This window comes from Sinocyclocheilus grahami, unplaced genomic scaffold, assembly GCF_001515645.1.
Source record: "Sinocyclocheilus grahami isolate Dianchi unplaced genomic scaffold, SAMN03320097.WGS_v1.1 scaffold275.1, whole genome shotgun sequence".
Lineage (NCBI taxonomy): Eukaryota > Metazoa > Chordata > Actinopteri > Cypriniformes > Cyprinidae > Sinocyclocheilus > Sinocyclocheilus grahami.
In genome coordinates, this window is record NW_015505454.1 from 103733 (window position 1) to 126314 (window position 22582).

The following is a 22582-nucleotide window of genomic DNA, read 5'->3' on the forward strand; positions in this document are numbered from 1 at the left end:
TTTCTTCATCGAAACAGATTTAGAGAAATACATCACTTACTCAACAATGGACCCTCTGCAGAGAATGGATGTCATCAGAATAAGAGTCCAAACAGCTTCATCCAATGAAAACATCCATCCCCATTTGCCCTCTGGCATCAAAATCCACTGACATATTTGGTTTTGGACTTGTTTGCACTTAGAAACAATGCTTGACCTGTGCATATTTCTCTCCAGATTCAGACAAGATGACTTTTCACTTGTGAAAGCAATATAATGTAGGTTATCATGGAACGTTATTTTAGCTGGAGGCAATGGCCTGAAATGAAAAACAGCTTACTGATGGTTTTGTTTCTTACAAACATGAAGCCTTTCACTTCACAAGATGTTAATTAATGGACTGGAGTCATGAAGATTGCTTGTGGATTATTGTGATGTTTTTATCAGCTCTTATTCTGACGGCACCCATTCACTGCAGAGGATCCATCGGCGAGCAAGTGATTCAATGCTAAATTTGACCACATCTATTCTGATGGAAAAACAAACTCTACAAAATCTACATCCACGATGGCCTGAGGGTGAGTAGTACATTTTCAGCAAATGTTAATTTTGGGGTGAAATATCCCTTTAAATATAAAATATTAGCAAATGAAATGAACCTCAAAACTGTCTGCTTTGGCGTTCTAGCCCAAGGGCTTGAACCACAGACATCTTGCAAATAGCATAGTGTCTCCGAGCCAGAGAGAAGCAGAAGTGAGGGAGAGTGTATAAACATGGGAGTGTAAGACAAAGAGGCACACAGATGGGAGAGAGACAGAATGAGATGGAGGCATGAGTAAAGCGCATGTGAGTGGGCGGGGCTTCGCACGCAGACGCGGTGGGAGCATGTGAATGGAGAATGAGGCGAGCCTGTGTCATATGCAGTGACGTCATAGTGCCCATCTAAAGCCCCGCCCCCTTCCTGCAGCCTTACAGAAATGCTGAATCAGTCAGAGCTGGATCGTGGATCTGTCTGGCTGGGAGTTTCCTGGCTAGACCACACAAGGTACATTAAATAGTTGTGACAGACAGGCATATATAAGCACTTTAATAACACAACTTTACTGAAAAAACTCCTTGTGTAAAATTCAGTGAGTCAAAGAGGTTCCCATATCTGTCATAATCCCCTCTCTTCCTGTAATCTGACTGTCTGGCTGAATTAACTTCCTGTGTGATCTACCCTGAAGAACACACCCAGACTCACACGTTAAAGGGTGGTTTTACTCTGTACTGTTAATCAGTGTTGGGGGTAACGCATTACAAGTAACGCGAGTTACGTAATCAGATTACTTTTCCCCCAAGTATCTAGTAAAGTAACGCATTACTTTTTAATTTACAAGAAAATATCGGAGTTACTTTTTCAAAATTTCAAAACCCACTTTCATGGTTTGTACATGATGTTACAGTAGTTCTAGACTAAATGTGAATGTGCATTAATTCATCCCACTCGCAAAAAAAAAAAAAACTGATTTAGTATTCATCAAAATGAATTAAAACTCACAATATGACTCAAACCTGCAATAATTACATATGTTAAATAACACAAATGTATCTAATCCCATTTTATTAACCAATATCTTTGCTGCTGACCTTTGATGATCCAGTTCAACCATACTAATAAGCAAAAATGACTCTAGAGAAACTAACAATTGTGCTTCACTGTTTTTTATTGCTGAAGAGTGTTGAACCTTCTTCTCCTGCGTTCTACTGTACAGACGTGAATTTACTTTTGCTTCAGCCTGAGGTTTATTCATTACACTTTTTGGTGTTAAGGGCTTTTATATTTGCTATAAATAGAACTTCTTATATTAAAAACAATCAAGCCCTGCTCATATTTAAAAAGTAATGCGAAAGTAACGCAAAAGTAACGTAACGCATTACTTTCCATAAAAAGTAACTAAGTAACGTAATTAGTTACTTTTTTATGGAGTAACGCGATATTGTAATGCATTACTTTTAAAAGTAACTTTCCCCAACACTGGTGATCACTGATTACCATCTTCCTGACTTCGCCTCAAGGAACAAAAGCTCGGTCGGTACACAACGAAACACAGCACAGTAACGTTCTGGTAAAGTTCAGAAAAAGAGTTTGGAGTTTCCTGTGAAGTGAGAATTGTGTCGGATTAGTGTTTACTTGTGCGTGGTATTGTTAAATTGAGAGAGATTGTGTGAGATGACAGGCGGAACTCACTGTTCTTCACTGCATCTGTCATAATCTGGTTAGGCTTTGTGACAGGCCAGCCAGCCGAAGTGCTAAAGGTTGTCAGGACAGCTGTCGTGAAAACAGGATGTCTTTGCGTCAGCAGGCGGGATAAGTGTGCGAAACAAGCACCATCTGAAAAATCATTCGGCTGTCAGGGAATCTACAATTTGGGCCTTGTTCTGCGTGTTATTCAGTTTAAAAACGCCTGGAAACTACTCACTTAAAAACCATTATCTGTATGATGTTCTGGGATTTCCCCCAAAATGACAACAGATCAACATGACTATATATTTTCTCTCTGTATATTTTTTATTTACAATCCTTTTTTCTTTAATGCCAGGTAAAAGGATTAAACGCAATACATAAATATGAACATACTAAGGTGTTTTTTCCCACTCAAATTTGCATATAACTAAAGGCTGAAATTAAACAGATACATACTCTCAACAGATACATCTCTTTTTTTTTTTTTAAGGAAACCTTACTCCCTACAGAAGAAAAGACGTTTATATACACAATACATGCACTCGGACTCGCTCACATTAACATATGCTGACAGACACAAAAATGACAGGTGCATTGTAGGTGCATTTTTTTAAAAACAAGAAGTTTCACAGACTCAGGTCTGACTTTATGCGTACACTATTGCAGTGTTATGAATGTGCTGTCTAAGTAGAGTTAGCTCATCTCGCTTCGACAACAGGAAGAAGGTCTTGAGCGCAAATTTCCCCCATGCGCACAAATACGCTCACACGGAAACAGACTGTACCACCTTACAGTCTTATCAAAAAGTCACACGTAATTAACAAATACAAAACTCCCTGACATCTGATACTCTAAAACGCAGAATGAAGGTTATTGGTTCTAGAATGTGGGGAAGACTTCTGATGAATCTCAACCTTTCATTCAAAAACATGATGTCACAGTAGCAAGTTCACATTCTAAAATAATGCTAAATAAATGGTTTTAACGACTGGGCGGCCTCACATTCCAACTGATTTGCTAGAACAAACTGTAATGACAAACTGCAGTTTAACAGATCAATTCATGCTGCACACATCATCAGGTAGAGCTTTGACACACCTCTTAAAAATCCGGCGTCATAAGTCAAAGGCTGAACACTACTTACTCAGAAACTACACGGCCACGTTTTGGCACAGAGTATCTGCCACTCCCATTGCTTGAGGGCGGGAACAGGCAAATCAAAAAACAATAATAAAAGCTCAAAATTTCCTGAAAGGTGTCCTATGTTTTAGGAAACAAAAGAATATGCAAGAAGACCTAGCATAAAACACCACAGAGAGGAGGGGAAACAAAACGGAAAGAAATGAATACCTATTAGAACACCAAAATCTGTCCAGATCGTTCATGCATGAGCCTCAGACGGTACAGTTCTCTTGTTTTCTTCTTAAGGTGATAGAAAAACACAAGTCCGTTTTTCCAAGTCGTCCATTTTATCCACCAGTGTTCTCGAGAGAAAGAGGGTAAAGCTTATATTCTCTGGATTTTATCGGCCACCACTACGGGATTCTCCTTACGGATCTTAGCAGCGGCTTCCGCCTTGTAGTCGTACGTGCAGTTGTGCTTGTCGGAGTACCGGTGAATTCCACAGAACAGATTACCACATCGACAGTCGAAACCTGTAAAACCAAAGAAGACATAAGACCTCATGTCCATACATCACACTAAATCAGAACGACCAATCAATGAGTCTCACCTGTTAGGCCAACCCTTTTACGGCAGGTAAAGCATCTATTTTTCTTCGGTTTGGAGGAATCTGGGCTCTTGCCCTCGTCGCTGCTCTGAGCCACAGGGATGGGGGAGTAGGAGGAGGTGGGCTGTGTTATGACTGTGGGAAGAATGGAGAGAGAAAAAAAATGTCAGAAATGAAACTGTTGCAATGAGGCATGGGTGGATTCTGAAAGCAGCCTGAGACCGATTTCTGAGTATGGTCGCAATTTTATAGGGCTGTATCCTAAAATAGGCTCTCCCACAAACCCCAAAGTCCCAGTTTCTGTCAGAACGAAGTTCTTAGCACAGCATGAACTTAAGACTGTCATCAGTAAACAGCTCACACTAAAACTGGAGAAGGCCCAAAGACTGCTCTGTTTGCAGTAAAGTCCATTTTAGTACAAAGAAGAACTGAGAAAACAGAGCTTAATGTCTGAAGGCCTAACTACCACAAACTTGACAGTGCTTCCTTTGACATTCACACTGTAGAGTTTTAAATAAACATTCCTTGCATACTTGAACAATGATAATAAGTAATAAAACAGATCTTGCTTTCATCTTGCACGTCATCTTGCTCATCATCTTGCGCACTGCTGTAGCTGCAGACATTTGAATATACATTTAGACAGCACAGTTTTGGTTTATTGACATTTGACAGGCATTTTTGAAAGATTCCATCATACACATTATAAAATCCCCCCTGCAGTCAAGCAGCAAAATGGTGCACAAATATTGGTTGGTTGGTTGGTTGACAAAATGATTAAGGGTTGTACACTTTAGATGATAATGAAATATGTTTAACAATGATTATTCACCAAGTTTGATAAGTTTACTATATAATTTAGCATTCTAGAGACTGGTGAGAAATCATGAAATCACTTATGATTATTTTATTTAATTGACAACATTCATTTTAAACAGTAAGAAGCTACATGTAGTTTTGTGAGAAAATATTAAAAATACATCTAAATGTAAATCTTAGATGAAAAGTTATAAAAAGTTTATATTTTCCAGATAATATTTTAACAATTTACAAGTTGCTTTGTTGTTGCTATTTGTTACACCAAATACACAAAATAATGATCTTTAAAAAAAGCATCATAAGACCCCTTTAATTTTGGAAATGATTATTTAATTTAGTTACCATTGCCATTTTTTTCCACAAATCATCTTTATAGATGAAAATACAAACATATATATATATATATATATCTGCGTTTATATTTCGGAATACCCCATTGGCTTCATCATGTTTGATGAAGTTTGAAACATTCCGTGTTAGACTAAACAAGCAGCTTTGTGTGGCTACTTTAATATTTATTTGATCATATTTCATTCCAATTACCTGGTTCAGCAGGCTCGGCTTTAGGAGACAGGGCCTTTTCCTTTCTAGAAATGCTCATTTCTGTCATCTGTTGTGTGACTGGTAAGGAGGTGGAAGGAATACTTCTGCAAAAACAAACAGGTGGGGGATTTTAGTGTGCACTGGCTTTTCTTGAAACACAGGAGATCATTCAAACGTCAAGCAGCTGAACATAAAATGCATTCTTTCCCATTCTGAGGTTTAACAACAAACACACACGTGAAGTACTCACTCTCTCATGGTATCTGTGCTGGGTGCAGGTGAAGGCCCTGCTTTGTTTATGCTGGCTTCTAGTCTCTGTATGGCGGCGGCCTCTGCTGAGGGGCTGCCAGCTGGTCCAACAGAACACAAAGACACATATCACAAACAGTGCACAGGTGCAGCAACTGTGCTACACTATACAAAAGGCCTTTGACACAAAACAAGTGCAGCTTATCCTTTACAATTTCTCAGGGAAGACCCAACATTGTGCTAGAGACTAAGAAAATAATTAAGTTCTAAAACAGCTTAGAATAACATGCTATCACTGAGTGCTGGTGTCAGAAATGCTTTACAAGCAGTAACCATGGTCTGTTATTGCAGTAGCAACTATAATATCACCGTCTCCAAGAGATGCAATGAATGAGAGCCCTTATACCATAGTATAACTATAACCATAGAGAGCTCTATCTAGGAGGTTAGACAAACAGGTTAATGTTTCAGTGTGACTTACCCAGGGGGCTCATGGGACTACGATCACTGCTTTGCTGTCTGTTCAGGTGCTCCTTATAGCACACTGAGCACATGCCATTGGTCCTGGGGTTGCCATAGAAACCACAGCCAGTGGTACACAGAATAGGCACGGGACTCTGGTTTGTCTCTTGGGCCATTGCTAATATATCACAAAAGAAAACGGAAACAGAACAAGAGTGGTCTTGTTAACAATGGCAGCATTGTGTTTGGCTTACATGCACATGCAATAAGTAGAGGAGATCATCGTTTTAAAGGTGCACTCAGTAGTTAATGAGGTATAGATATTATAAGCTATTGGCATCAGATTGGCACTATTCTGGACAGATACTCAAGGCTGCAGTATCAGTATTGGAGATGAAAAAGCAGTATTGAACTATTCCTAGTATGTATAATGTGTTCATTATTTTATTCTTTATTTAGCCCATTTTGTTTAGATGTATTTTTATGTCGATTTTTGGTAAATCACTGGCTAATGGTGCTATATAAAGTATAATTTGGTTAAAATTAACAAATCAAGTTCTATTAGATTAAAATAGACAGTTGACAAAAAACAAGTTGAAACTACTTTTAAAAAAACAATACTAAAATACTAAATTAACATTCTGTAAAGAAATAAAGAATTCTTACTGTTTCTTAAAAACAAATTACATACTATTATTAGCAATTATGCTGTATAGTCATGTGACCTCAATATGGCGGCACCCATGAGGGAGACCCGCTCCATGTAGAATAAAAGAGCTTTTCTATAAAACTGACTTATATAAACATCTTATATAAACGTACATCATTGCAATGACATTTCACAAAACTGTGATTCATTTCTTCATCTGTAAAATGTTTAATTAGCAAAAAGTTACCTTGTGCACCTTTAAAGCTCAAGGGTTTCAACTTTTCCAAGTCTCTAAGCGTGGATGCACCGGAAACCCCGCTATAATTAAAAGACCTTGTTTTATCTCAGCCAAAAATAAGACACAAGCTCCTCAACCACCCTCATCCGGACAGAATAATTACAGTCAAGTCAACCGATTGACCGGACTAACACCGAGTTCTGCCGTTTCTATTCCTAACCACATCCAAACTGAACTCGCTTCTAATCCGTCTGTCTGTATCTGTAAATAAAGTCCACACATTAAACAGCACGACACAAGCTCTCCCACCTAACCATGACTAACCAAACGAGTGGGTGTCAAGCGTGATATGCAATTTCAGGAGCCAATAAAGGTGAGACACTAAGCCTACATCTCTAGTCTGTCATTTTAAGCAAAAGAAGCACAAAAGCAGTTCACGTGTTCAACCATGCGAGTCAAGGCACCGACACCAGCTGACAGACACCACGGATCAAAACCAAAACTAGTGCTAGTCAATGCTGGCGGTTAACACGACTTCAAACCAACACTCAACCGAGAATTACAGGTCATTTATCCGTCTACGTCAGTGAATCTCAACCTTTTGGCGTACCGGACCCCAGTCCAATTCAGAACCATCCTCAAGGACCCCCAGAACAAAATTGACTCATCTATGTATGTCTTTGTGAGGACCAAATTTAGTCAAGTATAATTCAAGTTAGTTGACCATATCATCAGCTATATTGGATTTTTCTTTCATGGGAACATGTCAAAATATACAAAAATTCATACGGACCCCCTGGCCTTACGTCAAGGGCCACTAGGGGTCCACGGACCCCTGGTTGAGACACACTGGTCTACATGACGGGACAGTCGTGTCCAGGATGTAAAAAAGTGGCTGTGGCTGTGTCTCAAAACCTCGCGAGCTTGCTGTCTAGACAGCATCATAAGCGCGTGACTATCTAGGTAAGGTTAGTCAGCTTACTTCCGTCGTGAATCTCACAGACGAATAAACTGGGTGGATTTCAGACAACAGAATGAACCAGCACGACGAGTAAACGCAAAAAATAGCAAGATATATAAAATCGTGACACATCCAAAGGCAAACATAGTGACTGGCTTTGTTTAATCTTCCTTCTTTGTCCTTTTGCTCCAGGATTGCCTCCCTAGACAGACAATCTGTCCTTTGAACAAGCCTAAAACAAAAAGCTAACTGGCTTAGCCAGCTGTTTGTCTGAGTAACTAGTAACATACAGCACAAAAACGCGAACAACTAAAGGAGATTTCCTTGAATTTATACACACACGGTCGAACAATAAACAAGCCACAGCACAATGAAGATAACCCGTTGGGGATGTGTGTCAGTTTCAAAAGCCATTACTGAAAAAAATAATAATTAAACAGGGAAATAAGAACAGACGTCGCAAATCGATTTATAATTTTATGTAACGTACAAGGTGAAGAAAAGTTGGCGACTATCCGTATCTGTTTTTTGTGGCCAGGCGATTCGTGTTCTGGGGCTTGTGATGTTCATGAAGGTGCTGCTGACAACTTGGGACACTTTGTTTTTTTTAGAGACCCACCCGTCGAACAAAAAAAGCTTGATACCTCGAATAACCCTGGCGCTTATAGATCCGAGCTAGCGGTTTAACCCGGTGTGCTACACGTTACACGTCCTGAATCGTTAATCGCTCCCGCTTTTTCGGGGTCAGCCGGTCTTTTCGTGATCACATCGTCAAACCTTCGCGATTATCGCCTAAATAAAAATCATACAAACGTTTTAGCGCTTACCTTGAAGGCTTATAAAACCTAATCGGTCGATGAACGTCGGTTAAGGAACAGGAACTCTTCGAAAAGGAGTTTGTCTTCCTCCCGAGGTTTTGTCGGTGATAAGTAAATTCCTCCCCCGTTTTCTCCTGAGCTCTCCCTTCTTTCACTCTGTTTGTTTCCTTCTTTAGTAAAGGGGAGTGACTGAGAGCGTCATCGCAAATAGGAAGGCATTCATTGGTCATTCGACGCTCGTGGGCGGGGCGTGTTAGTCAAAGAGGGGCACAATCCACTTTAAGGTTTGCAGTCTCCACTGATGACGAAATCATATCTTCCTGATGAGTCTCCCAAGCCTGAAAACAACAACAAAGTCAACAACAGACTCATAAAATGGGGTCTTGAACATTTAGTAGGTCTTTATTGCGTTATATCGATGATATTTTCACTTTTAATAGGTACTTTCAACATTTACTAGTCATTAGTTTGTCAAGTCAAGTTAAGTCACCTTTATTTATATAGCGCTTTTAACAATACAGATTGTGTCAAAACACACACACATACACACACACACTCACTCACAGAGACACACACACACTCACAGAGACACACACACACACACACACTCACAGAGACATTGACACAGTATGCACAAATACACTGTATGAATACAAATACCTGCTGACTGGGAGGGTAATGTGCACAAAAAAATGGGTCAAACATTGAAAATGCAATGTAGCCTGACCTCATCTGAATTCCTCTAGATTTCTCAGTCATTTCAACAGACAGCCTCAAAGGTTTATCTTTAGTGACATCAGGTGGTCAGGATGTGTAACAACAATGAAGGAATTCACAAATACTGTTTGTGTTGTTGGATTCAATGCTGTCACATGCATTGAGCATCTACCTTACATTAATTTCAAAAGGAAATAGGAAAAAACCCTGGAGCAAGCTGAGGTTAAATGCCTATTTTAAGGATGTAATAATAATAAGCTCAGTTACTCTATAATTTAATGGATGATTGACTCTAGGGAATAGTACTAAAGTTTCAAAGCCTGACCCACAAGGGTCACCACTAAATTTGGTCTCAGTAACATTTTTGGCATTTTCTTTATATTCACATTAACATATCTGGCATACACTTTTATCCAAAGTGACATATTGCATTCAAGTTTTTTTGTTTCTTTTTTCAATCATACATTCTTTAGGAATCAACCCCATGACCCTGACGTTGCTAGCACCATGCTCTACGATTATCTTATTCCTATTATGAAATATTGTTGGGATCATTTAGAACCCTAATGACAAAGATTAATAAGATTCAGTTACCTAGAAATACCATAGCATATCAAGATATATTTATAGAACCTAGAATCCTCTCTTTTTCTCCTTTTCCATACATCTAATATCTCTATTTCAATGCTTCTACCGTTCTGTGGAGCACCATCCCACAGGACACCTCGGGCATATATGAGTAAAATCTATCTTCCTATTAATTTCTCCGGAGACACTTTCAGACTTTCTGTTTTAAGTCTTTATTGTATGGCAGCTTTGGCTCCAATGTGCCAGATACTGTACACTGTTCGCTCTGTATTAGTTTAGCATGCCACTTTGGATTTTATCTATGTATTCTTTTACAATCTTAATATCTAAAATATTATTTTCTACATCTTAATGCTGTAAGTTTACAATGATTGCACCATTTCCTGCAAACTGAAGCAGTATTTAGACTAACCTTTGCACTATAAGTGAAAGTACAGCTCACAGTGACCCCGGTTACCCTGCGGCACTAATCGTCTATTATATCCCTCTTCGCACTTTCTATAGTCAGTCATTAGACCATCATCCTCTATTTTGGCTAGGTACTGTGTGACCCCCTTTCTTTTTGGAAAAAAAAAAAGTAATAATTCTGTTGAATAATTCAAAGGGGTGAAAGTGAGAGGCTCTAGAGTTTCGACTGGTTATTGTTCCTGGGCGAGGTCTCTGAATGCTAGTAAAAAGTGAACTCTTCATGCAGGGCACTCATCACCCGCCAGGTTCTGTTCAGTCAGGGCATGGTCCACTGCTACAGCATCATCGCATACACACACTCGCGTATGCATGGACACACACACATGAGGTCAACCACATGCACAGAGTGAAGGCCACTCGGGAGGAGGATGCCACGGCATAAACTCATCGCATCTGAAAGTGACGGTAAAGATGATTGGTACTTTGTGTATTTTATACTTTTCCTATCAAAGGGATACTTTGATTATGTGTTCATCATCATACTTTATTGACAGTGTTAAGCCATGACTGACAACTGTTTTTTAATTTTTTTTTATTATTATTATTATTTTAGCATTTGAAATTAAATGTATTTGTTTTTTTATTATTAATAAAAATAAAATAATAATGTAACATTATTTAGATTAGCAGCTGTACGTTTACATTCCACATTCTGCCTCAATATTTAAAAATCTGATGATTTTTGATTCTGATAAAATAGTTTGAATAGTTTAGTTACTTGAAAGGCAATTTATATTTTATGCTTGAATGTGAATTATAGTTTTCTAGGTAATTTCATTTTGATGCAAACCTAAACCTATTGATTTCAGAATGCCAGGGTGGTCATGCAGCTAATATGAACTTTAAATGTGTGTATGTGAACTTATGAACATTACTTTCATTCAATTGCCCTTTGACCCCTGTGAGAGGACACTGACACTGAAGATGAAAAGCACTATTGTGTCAGCACTTAGCGGTCTGGTTACACTGTGGTCACAAACAATACAAGAGACGCTAAACAGCTGCTGGGAACCCTACGTGCCTGACCTTTCAGGACTTAACAATGTCTTCTTAATAATGTCCAGACCTCACGTCGTCCTTTTTTGTCTTATTTTCTGTTTCGCTTGCCTTTTACAGTGAGAATTGAGGTGGATGAAGGTAAGAATGTTGACTGATTTCTGCATACATTTTTTAAATACGTTTTTATTTTGTACTGTATAGTAATTTATGTAAAAATATTTTTGTAGGGAAGGATAATGAATTCAGCCTTTACTACGTGGAAGTGGAGGAAAACTCTAAGGGAGGTAAGGAGAAGCAGGCGACGCGAGATGGCAAACGGAGAAGAGAGAGAAATGGGGAAGTTAGCAGGAGAAGAGCTTCAGAGAAGAGATCAACTGAGATGAGTAATAAAAGAGCAGAAAAGAAACATGAGAAACACCACAAAACAACACGGAAAGAGGGTGAGAAACACAGAAAAAAGCAAAGGAGGAATGCAGATGAAGAGGAGGCTGAGGAAGAATCCAGCAAAGAGAAAAAGAACATTAAAAATGAAAGAACCAAGACACTAAAACTGGAAGATGAGAAGGAAAAAGATGTGAAGAAAAAGAGAAAGAAGCATGTTAAAAATGAGGAGGACGATGCAAATCCTGGAAAGACAAAACAGAAAGATTGTCAAGACGTTGCCTTGAAGGAAAAGAAAAAGAAAAGAAAGAAGCCAGAGACTACGTAAGTTTGTATTTTTCACCCACACTCATAACAGTAAATTAATAAATGTATCAAACTATAGCCATACTATGGACTAGATGGAGTCTAAAAATCTGAGATCACATTAAAAATATCAGTTTTTAAAACCTATAAAGTTTGTTTAAATATGTTTTAGCTTGTTGGAATTTTTATGACGTTACATAAGGAACGTTATTCAACATAATTTTTTTTAAATCTTACCTTATTATTAAACATTTTGCATTAAATCAGTGTAGAGTAAATTAAACATTTAGGAAAATTTGAAATGTATCTACAGTTTACATTTCAGCTTTTCTATCAAATTGTTTTGCTATCAGTATAATTAGTAATGGAAATGTTGTATTAAATTAGAAAAATGCAAAGCAGAAGAATTCCCATTTGTGGTCTCAGACGTTTGAGTCTGACTCAACATAACTGCATTTATTTCTCCCTCCCAGCTCAGAATCTGAATCGAACTCTGACTCCGAGTCAAAAGACAATCAGGCAGTGGGAGTTTTGGGGTCTCTGACCCCCGAGGAGCTGGAAAAGTTAAAAGAAGCGGTGGATGAAAGGAAAAAGCTGATCACCACACTAAAAGGAAAACCCTGGCCCATGAAGAAAAAACTAGTTATCCTTAGGTATGTCCTGTCACTGCTGTTTTTGCACATTTGTACACCAGCCGTCATAATGCCAGTGAGCTGTTTTCTGTCTCAGGGAGTCACAGGAGTTTGTGGAGAAATATGAAGGGGCTTTGGGAAAAGGCAAAGGCAGGAAACTGTACGCCTACAAGGTCATGATGATGAAAGTGAGGAGATGATCATTGTAAAATTCATAGATATGAATATATCCTTCTGCAGCTTCAGACAGAGTCATCTTTATTTTTCTTTATTACTGTAATTGTCAGAAATGGATGAAGTTTCAACGTGATCTTGAGAACTTCAAGACTGCCTGCATCCCGTGGGAGATGAAGATAAAGGAAATTGAAAGTGTGACACTTCTCAGTTTAAGCTTCCTTCTCTGCAATGCATTTTTTATTCATTATTGCTTATTTTCGCATCTCTAAACAAACTCTATTTTTCTATTCTTATAGGTCATTTTGGTTCATCAGTTGCCTCTTACTTTATATTTCTGAGGTGGATGTATGGCATCAATATGATTTTATTTGGACTGACATTTGGGTTAGTAATGGTTCCAGAGGTGAGAAAGTTACATATCAGTAAAATGGCATATTAATAATGAAGACCACTTGAAAAGTTTATTTCCAATGGCATCAATATGATTTTATTTGGACTGACATTTGGGTTAGTAATGGTTCCAGAGGTGAGAAAGTTACATTAGTAAAATGGCATATTAATAATGAAGACCACTTGAAAAGTTTATTTCCTTAAATGTAACCAGTCCATTCTCATTCACCTTGGAGGCTCTTATGGGAAAACCATATGGTAGTATGTCCAGGAAGACAGTGCCCAGAGAGGAAGAGGCCAGTGCTATGAATTTTGCAGTCTTATGGGATTTTGGGGTAAATCTATATGATTATACACTACCCTTCAAAACTTTGAGGTCAGTACGATTTTTTGTTTGAAACATATATATTGAAATATATATATATAAGGACACATTAAACTGATCAAAAGTTACATTTCATCAGAATCCTGACAAAAATGTATCATGGCTTCCACAAAACTATTAAACACAACAGTTCTTCAACACTGATTATTATAAGAAATGTATCTTATTAAATGTAGAAATGCAAGCACCAAGCATATAATAATAATTTCTGAAGGATCATGTGACACTGAATGATGCTGAAAACTCAACTTTGCCATCTCAAAAAAATATATAAATAAATACAAAATAGAAAACATTTCTAGTAAGTTGTGATAATATTTCACTGTTGCTTGATTAAATAAATGCAGCTATGGTGAGCAAAAGAGGCATTTCTTTCAGAGGTATTACAAAATATTACCAACTCAAACATTTGAACAATACTGTAACTGTATATGTACTCGCACATAATTTACATTGCATAGTCCGAAACTTGTTTTTGTATATTTCAGGGCTATGCTAAGTACTCTGTCCTCTTCTATGGCTACTATAATAACCAGCGGGCCATTGGGTGGCTCAAATTCCGCATGCCCCTGTCCTACTTCCTGGTGGGAGTGGGTACAGTGGCGTACAGCTACATGGTGGTAATCAGGACGTGAGTGATGACAGTCCATATCAGAAACTGTTTTTGAGTGTGTCCATAGACAAAACATCCTTTACTGATTTCCTCACTCTTACTCAACAGTATGGCCCGCAATGCCAATGAAGAAGGTGGCGGAGATGACACCAGTTTTAATTTCAGTTGGAAGACATTTACTAGTTGGGATTATCTCATTGGAAATCCTGAGACAGCAGACAACAAGTTCGCTTGCATCACCACTAGTTTTAAGGTGTGTTTCTCTTCAAATTCCTTGTGCTGGGCCCACATCCACTTTGTGGATAATAAAGAAGTCTTAAAATGTGAAATGAAATTCTCTGAAACAGAATGTGATATTGATATACTATTATGTGATATTTCTGATATACTATAAAAAATATTCTGCTGAAAATGTCCTACTGAGTAACACAAGACCATATGCTGACATGGAGCCGCAAAAAAATTTCAATTCCACCACATAAGGAACATTTTTATATACATGATATATTTTAATATACATAAAAAGACATAATAATGACATAAAAAGTTGACATTGACAAAAAGTCAAAATTATGAGATAAAAGTCATAATTATGACAAACAACCAACTCTTTATGTCATACTGATAACATTTTATGCCATATTGATTATTTTGTGTCTCATAATTTAGACTTTTTCCCATGTAATTTTGACATTTGTCAAGAATGATGACTTTCTATGTCATAAAACATAGTATAATTCATATAAATAGTATAATTCATATTTTCTTCTTTATTCCATATCATCATGTTTTTTCATAATTATAATTTTCCAAAGAATGTTTTTTTTTTGTTATGTGTCAGTAATTAGACAGACACCTGATTACTACACCTTCAAATGCAAACAAAAAATAAATAAATAAAATAAACAGAAATCTTAAGGGAATAGTTCACCCAAAAATGAAATTTAGCCCATTATTTACTCACCCCCAAGCTATCCTAGGCGTAAATGGCTTCCTTCTTTCAGATGAATCCAATCGGAGTTATATTAAAAATTGACTTTGATCTTCCAAGCCGTTTAATGGCAGTCAGCGGGTGTTGAAGTTCATCAGTCCAAAAGAAGTGAAATAAAGCGCATGCATCCATAATAAAAAGTGTCTCACACGGCTCCGGGGGGTGAACAAAGGCCTCCTGTAGCGAATCGATGTGTTTTTGTAAGAAAAATATCCATATTCAAAACATAATAATCACTTTAATCTAGCTTGCACCAACAGTTGTACACGGAAGCAGCTCCGGGAGGATGAACCAATGTTTGTTAACAGGAGCAAAGGAAGCAAAGTTTCCTTACTATAGCAAAGGAACACCAGGCTCTGTCTTGGCGTATATTGAAATCCTCCGACATTCTTCTTTACAAATCCTCGTTTTGTACTTATAATTCGTGACTGTTGTTTTGTTTTGATCTCTCCCCTGTGCTTCCGCGTTCGTCACTTCTGTGCGGTGCATGCGCAACGCCGATGTCTTACGTCATCCGCCCGGAGCTACTTCCGTGTACAACAGTGAGCGCAAGCTAGATTAAATTGATTATTTTTCTTACAAAAGCGCATCGATTCGCTACAGGGGGCCTTTGTTCACCCCCCGGAGCCGTGTGAGGCACTTTTTATTATGGATGGGCGCTTTATTTCACTTCTTTTGGACTGATGCACTGCAACACCCGCTGACTGCCATTAAACAGCTTGGAAGATCAAAGACAATTTTTAATATAACTCCGACTGGATTCGTCTGAAAGAAGAAAGTCATATACACCTAGGATGCCTTGAGGGTGAGTCATTTATGGGCTAATTTTCATTTTTGGGTGAACTAACCCTTTAAGAGCACAGCATCAAAACAGCCTGTTTCATTCAGAAGAGTCAGAATAGGTGTGGAAAATGTTAATGAAAGACTAAATTATGCCTATTTTTGCCATTAAAAAGCATCAAATAACATCTTGATTGGGGGGTATTCTTCTTGTGAAACAATAAATAATAATAAAAAAGAATGATATGATCCCTTTAATCTGGCCTCTCCCGGCTTCATAATAAATTCAGCACATTAACAGGAGGCCATTGTGGAGGAGCAAGAGAGCAAAAAAGATGACAACATCCACCTGACAAGATTCCTTAGAGTGCTGGCCAACTTCCTGGTGCTCTGCTGTCTGGCAGGGAGTGGGTACTTGATCTACTTTGTAGTACGCAGGTCTCAGAAGTTTGCTCTGGAGGGACTGGAGAACTACGGCTGGTGGGAGAGGAATGAGGTCAGACTCATGAAACATTGTGCAATAGTAATCCTTTTGTCAGTCAATAAAAATGAATTTCGCATGGCTTCACAAACCCACAGGTGAACATGGTGATGTCTCTGTTGGGAATGTTCTGTCCGATGCTGTTCGACGTGATCAGCACTTTAGAGAACTATCATCCACGCATTGCCCTCCAGTGGCAGCTGGGACGCATATTTGCCCTTTTCCTGGGGAACCTGTACACGTTCATCATCGCTCTTATGGATGCCATCCAGCTAAAGGTACAACTTCATTTAACAAAGACTAAAGTGCTCACAGTCCCATCTTCAGTCTTTCTGAAGTTCAGAATAGTAATAACTTCCATCATTTTAGCTCCCTTGGGCCACAGAATCTGTGTTAAATGAATCATCTTCTTATGAAGGTCATTTATCCTCCTAACTGTCACATATTTTGAAGAGGGCAGAAGAGGAGATTGTGAAGAAGAATATGACAATTTGGCAAGCTAACCTGTACAACGGGACTATGCCAGACAACTCAACTGCTCTTCCGATCACAGTGCACCCTGGTGATGTTCCCAGAGGGCCTTGCTGGGAGACAATGGTTGGACAGGTACTGGGGAAGAGTGGTTCAACTGATTTCAGTTTGAATTGAATTGTATAGCTCTTTTCGCAATAAAAATTCCAGTACAATTGGAACTCAATATGTCCCAAAGCAGTATTGAATGACACCTAACACACCTCCAGTGAGCAAAATGTGGCAAAGGGGAAACTCTGTAAGAGATTTAGGTATAGGATAACAAAGAAACTGTAGGAGGAACCCAACCTCCTTAAGATGAGAGGCTTCAGGATAATGGTATACACTTTTGGTACTGTATTTATACACTAATACTGGAGTATGCTGCAGGGTGTACTTACTGTGCATCTAGTGGCACCGAATGGGATTGCAAATATACTGACACTACAAAGAGTTTTCCCAAACACTGCCCCAGCATGCCCCGTCTTCAATTGTTTGGTCAAGCAGGTAGTTCTGACCCCAAAGAACCACTAGTTGAGCCAATGAGACTATTTTGACCTGTTATAGTGATACAGAGTAACGGTGTTAACCCTTTTTTAACAGGTAAAAATCAGTTATGCATTTAAGTTATATGACAAAGTTCCATTTAATTTGAACTGAGTAATCTAATTGAACTTGATTTTTTTTAATATTCAGTAGCTGATGCATTAAATTGATCAAAAGTGAAAGTAAACACTTTTACATTGTTACAAATGATTTCTAATCATTTCAAATGCTGTTCTTTTGAACTTTCTATTCATCAAAGAATCCTAAAAATGTATCATGATTTTCACAAAAATATTAAGAAGCACAACTGTTCAACATTTCTTATTATTATTATCAATGTTTCTTGAGCAGCAAATTAGCATATTGACTTAGGAATATGACATTGAAAACTCGAGTAATGGCTCCTGAAAATTCAGCTTTGCTATCATATGAACAAATTACATTTGAAAAAATATATTAAATCAGTTATATTGCAAATATTTCACAATATTATTGTTTTACTGTATTTTTTGATCAGATAAATTGTGAGCATAAGAGACTTAAACATTTTTTTTATTAAGGACCCCAAGCTTTCGATTGGTTGTGAATTATATTTGTAAATATATGTCATTACAATTAATTATAATTGTATAATGACAAAGTATAAACTTTTTTTTTTTTCCTGATTTAATGCAATTTGGTAAATGGCAAAGCAAATTCATATGCTTTGGCATTAATTTGATATAATACTAAGCAAAGTTATGCATGTTTAAATAAATCTAATGTAAAGCATTTGTATATCAAACAAACATTTAGTGTAAGTTTGAACAAATAATACAAGGTTGAAACTTTGACGAAGATAGCTTTAAAAATCAAGTGTTAAATTAGTATTATGATTAATTACATCACATCTTTTGAGATTGTCAGCATCCTCTGTGTCTACAGGAGTTTGTTCGTCTTATTATTTCTGATACAATGACGACTTACATCACTCTGCTTATTGGGGATTTCCTCCGTGCAGTACTGGTGCGATTCCTAAACAACTGCTGGTGCTGGGATCTGGAGTATGGCTTTGTGAGTATCCACAACACACAGTGGTCAGTCTCAGGGATTCCCCTTCATTTATAATAACTGAAGTGTGCTTTCTTCATTAGCCGTCCTATTCAGAGTTTGACGTCAGTGGGAATGTTCTGGGGCTGATCTTCAATCAGGGAATGATCTGGTGAGAGCTATCTCCATTTAATGTAGCGTGTTTATTGCTTTTCATATGAAACCAGTACACCATCAAATCTCTGTCATTGTGTATTGTGCATGTCATCAGGATGGGGGCATTCTACGCTCCATGTCTTCCAGCATTAAATCTTCTCCGGCTTCACGTGTCCATGTACCTGCAGTGTTGGGCGGTGATGTGTTGTAATGTGCCTCAGGAAAGGGTCTTCAAAGCTTCAGGCTCCAGTAACTTCTACATGGCCATGCTGCTGGTCATCCTCTTCCTCTCTACACTGCCAGCTATATACACCATTGTCTCCATTCCTCCCTCCTTTGACTGTGGACCTTTCAGGTTCTGAAAATTTATGTATGGATTAGAAATGATATGGAGTATGAAGCCTGTCTGTTTAGCATAAGAACTGAGTAATTTAATGTGTCTGAAATTAGACTTTAGAGTAACAAACTGTATGTATGTATATATTTATACTTATGTATAAATGAACACTGAGTAAGTGGAGGAGGGATGGTTACGAGCCAAGTCTTGCAATGGCAGATCTTTAGCACTCGAGTGCAGCAGAGTGCAAGTCCACAATTTTCTCACATAATTTTCCTCTTCAAAATCAGCACAAAATGCAACTACCCTTACTTGAAGAAAGTTTCTTTGTTATTTTTCATTTTATTATTTTTTTGGTTTCTTTTTAAGATAATGACAAATACTGCCAGGGAGTAGCTATAGGATAAACATACATACATGCATACATACATAAAGCTAGAAATAAACACATAAAATAAAAGCATACAAATGAATACTTTTACAGCTTTCTTATAAAAACAATGGATAATTTCCCCATTTTTCCTGCAGTGGGAAAAACCGCATGCTTGACGTGATTCAGGAGACCCTGGAGACAGACTTTCCTGCCTGGTTCGGTAAAGTATTCAGCTACGCCTCGAACCCCGGACTGGTGCTGCCCTTTCTTCTGCTCCTGGTGTAAGTTGGAATGTCTAAATACACCCGTATGAGTTTCCTGTACTTCTGCAGGGATGTGCGATTGTAATGGTACATTATTTTTCTGTCATTTTAGTCTTGCAATATATTATCTGCAGTCCACGTCTAAAACATACAAAAGGGTAAACATGGAGCTGAAAAAGAAACTTCAAACTGTAAGTTAGGAAGTCCAAATGTCTGTTAGTTTTAAATGGTTATATGGGCAGATGCCATTATGTAAACTCACCACTAAATGGAGAAGCAGTAACATTGAGCCAATTTTTAAAAAGTAAATTAATGATAATAATAATAATTATTATTATTATTTACCACATAGACCAAAATATATATTTAAATTAGTTCAATTTAATCAATGGACATAGAGCTGCTCACTGCTCTCTGATAATGTTACAAAATCCATAGGTCATTTATAGTCATGTCACTGAATTCTCCAATTTGTGTTTACAGCAAAATGAGGAAAACAAGAAAAAGAACAAACTTGCAGCCTTAAAAACAGCCAATGAACTGGAGCAGGCGAGGAAAGCAGGAGAACAACACAGCAACAGCGCCTCCGATTTGGGTGAGAGCACACAGAACGGGTCACAGCTTCCATCAGTCAGTGCACAAGACAGCAACTTGGAACCAATGCAGAGAAACGTTCCATTAATGTTGAAGAGTTAATGTGCTGTGTTTGGACAGCATGTGGCCACAGTCTTAAAACAACATATCAGTGTTGCTGTGAGACAGCAGCTGAAAGGTCTTTCTGCCTTTTCTTTCTCAGGAGTGAATGAAGAAAGCAGCAGCCTAGATGAAGCAGGGCATCACAGACAAGCTAGACAGAACGGTCGCTTAATTCACCCCTCACAGAGTCAGCATACTCAAAACTCTGAACCTCCCGTCTCCTCGACCCACACAACTACCAGACCCCCTGCATCCCGGGGCCACACAGCTTCAGGACATCTTCCAGGTCACCCCCAGCAGCCACAGAAAAACTCTCACTCAAACAGAAGATAAACAGCACAGATGTAAATAGATAAATAGATGAATCTGTAGGTTGCATGCACGACATTTGGCACTTATGACCATTTTTATTTCTTGCTGATACAGTATAAATCCTGTGCCCAGGCCTGCAGCACATATCATGAATGTCTCAGTGGAGGACTTGGTGGCTATGTAACTCTAGAATGATAAGTCTTATCTCTGTGAAAGAGAAATGAGTGCTCTTGTTACACGCAGGCCAAACTAGGGTCAAACTATTTCTTCATTTGTTGTTTTTTATATTTATTTTTAGTTGTAGAAATATTTGCTGGATTGTTGGTTAACTTGCCAATTGCAACTACTTATTAAACTACAGCCGAAGTTCAGGGGTGTTTCCAACCTTTCATCAGTACTTGGGGCACAGGCTTCCCTTTCAAAAAAGTGTGCTCAAATTTTGATACCCTTTTTCAAAATCACTTTTACCTGTAGTACAGAGTAGTTCACGCAAGCTGCACATGCAATAAAGAGCTGGTTTGTCATTACACAAATGATAGAGCACATTTGCTAGCTTTGTTTTCCAGGTAACACTTTAGTATAGGGACCAATTCTTACTATTAACTGGTTGCTTATTAGCATGCCTATTATTAACATATTGGCTGTTTATTAGTACTTATAAAGTATTTAATTTGCATGACCATATTCTACATCCCAAAATCCTACCCAATAACTAAACCTAACAGCTACCTTATTAACTATTAATAAGCAGCAAATTAGGAGTTTATTGAGGTAAAAGTTGTAGTTAATGGTTTTTGTCAATAGCGAGAAGTGGACCTTAAAATAAAGTGTGACTGTTTTCTACAGTGGATAGTGGGTAGAAATCCACTTCATCCAGAGCTCTTTTTTTGTCTTATAAATTGTCTGGTTACTATTGTGGTGTGAGAAAGCGGTGCAGACAATTCATGATTCTTAATGAATCAAACTGAATCGCAAACAATTTAAGACCTTTTTGCAAACCTGCTTGACTCATTAGAGCAAAAGAGTGATTCGTTCGCAAATCTGATATCATTAGTTCTGATTTTAAAAAGCTGATAGAAAAAAGCACATAAATTGATTGCTGAAATATCTGAAAAAATATTACATCTACGCAACATAGCCCCCACAGATATGAAAACAAAATAAATTTTCAACACTTAAGATTGACAGCTTGGCCCTGCCCACCATTATGCCTCTTCTCTCCATTTCATTGTTTCCCCACTCTCCAATCCATGCAGCTTTATCTTGATCAGCGTGTCAGATGCCCCACAACATTTCCATGCGCCTTACTGTATTCTCAAATCTGCTCTCAGCTCTAGGGGTGTCTGATGTCTCGGATTATTTTCCTGCAGCCACAGATTTGGCAGTGAAGATGCATGTGGCTCATTTGTCATGCCACGGCCCACACTGTTCTGTTTGGGGTTACGCTGTGTACCATTTATGTGAGGGCATTTGTTCCCAACCCACTACTAGAAGATAGTAAAAACACTGAGAATATCATTGAGCACCTTCTTTAAAGCTAGATTAAAGAGATCTCGCAATCCTAAGAAACTTATGATATCTCTGCATCAAATCTTGACGATTACTTATTAGAGAATTGGCACATAAGTTTCATTAACATTGCAAATGCTCATCCATAATTCATGGGAAGGCTTCATTAAGTATTAACAGGAGTCATTTGAGATTTTGTTTATTTGTTCATTTAGAGAGCCATTGTTCATTTGAAGATACTGCTCTTTTCGAATTCATTTCATATGGTC

General features: G+C 38.0%; 2 protein-coding genes across 2 annotated transcripts; one reads left to right on the forward strand and one right to left on the reverse strand.

Moving 5' to 3' along the window:
- Window positions 1-2678: 2678 nt before the first annotated feature.
- On the reverse strand, window positions 2679-8842 carry LOC107599914 (AN1-type zinc finger protein 5-like). The gene is made up of 6 exons (XM_016291642.1): window positions 8684-8842; window positions 6028-6186; window positions 5548-5647; window positions 5298-5401; window positions 3939-4070; window positions 2679-3861 (listed from the first exon to the last, which is right to left on the reverse strand). Exons 2-6 carry the CDS (start codon window positions 6182-6184, stop codon window positions 3713-3715), a joined length of 642 nt encoding a protein of 213 aa, XP_016147128.1. The 5' UTR covers window positions 6185-6186; window positions 8684-8842; the 3' UTR covers window positions 2679-3712.
- A 134-nt stretch (window positions 8843-8976) lies between these two features.
- On the forward strand, window positions 8977-20825 carry tmc1 (transmembrane channel-like 1). The gene is made up of 21 exons (XM_016291714.1): window positions 8977-9068; window positions 10674-10852; window positions 11564-11584; window positions 11674-12151; window positions 12607-12786; window positions 12863-12953; window positions 13053-13134; window positions 13239-13345; window positions 13569-13667; window positions 14206-14348; window positions 14439-14583; window positions 16403-16597; window positions 16681-16860; window positions 17036-17188; window positions 18563-18691; window positions 18772-18839; window positions 18939-19178; window positions 19689-19814; window positions 19909-19987; window positions 20280-20397; window positions 20686-20825. Exons 2-21 carry the CDS (start codon window positions 10816-10818, stop codon window positions 20823-20825), a joined length of 2811 nt encoding a protein of 936 aa, XP_016147200.1. The 5' UTR covers window positions 8977-9068; window positions 10674-10815.
- Window positions 20826-22582: the final 1757 nt, after the last annotated feature.

Coding starts and splice junctions, on each gene's coding strand:
- LOC107599914 (XM_016291642.1), bottom strand. CDS start 6,184: ATGGCCCAAGAGACAAACCAGAGTCCCGTGCCTATTCTGTGTACCACT. Junction 5,648..6,027: donor TAGTCCCATGAGCCCCCTGG/GTAAGTCACACT, acceptor CTGTTGGACCAG/CTGGCAGCCCCTCAGCAGAG. Junction 5,402..5,547: donor AGCACAGATACCATGAGAGA/GTGAGTACTTCA, acceptor TTGTTTTTGCAG/AAGTATTCCTTCCACCTCCT.
- tmc1 (XM_016291714.1), top strand. CDS start 10,816: ATGCCACGGCATAAACTCATCGCATCTGAAAGTGACG. Junction 18,840..18,938: donor TTCAATCAGGGAATGATCTG/GTGAGAGCTATC, acceptor GCATGTCATCAG/GATGGGGGCATTCTACGCTC. Junction 19,179..19,688: donor TTTGACTGTGGACCTTTCAG/GTTCTGAAAATT, acceptor TTTTTCCTGCAG/TGGGAAAAACCGCATGCTTG.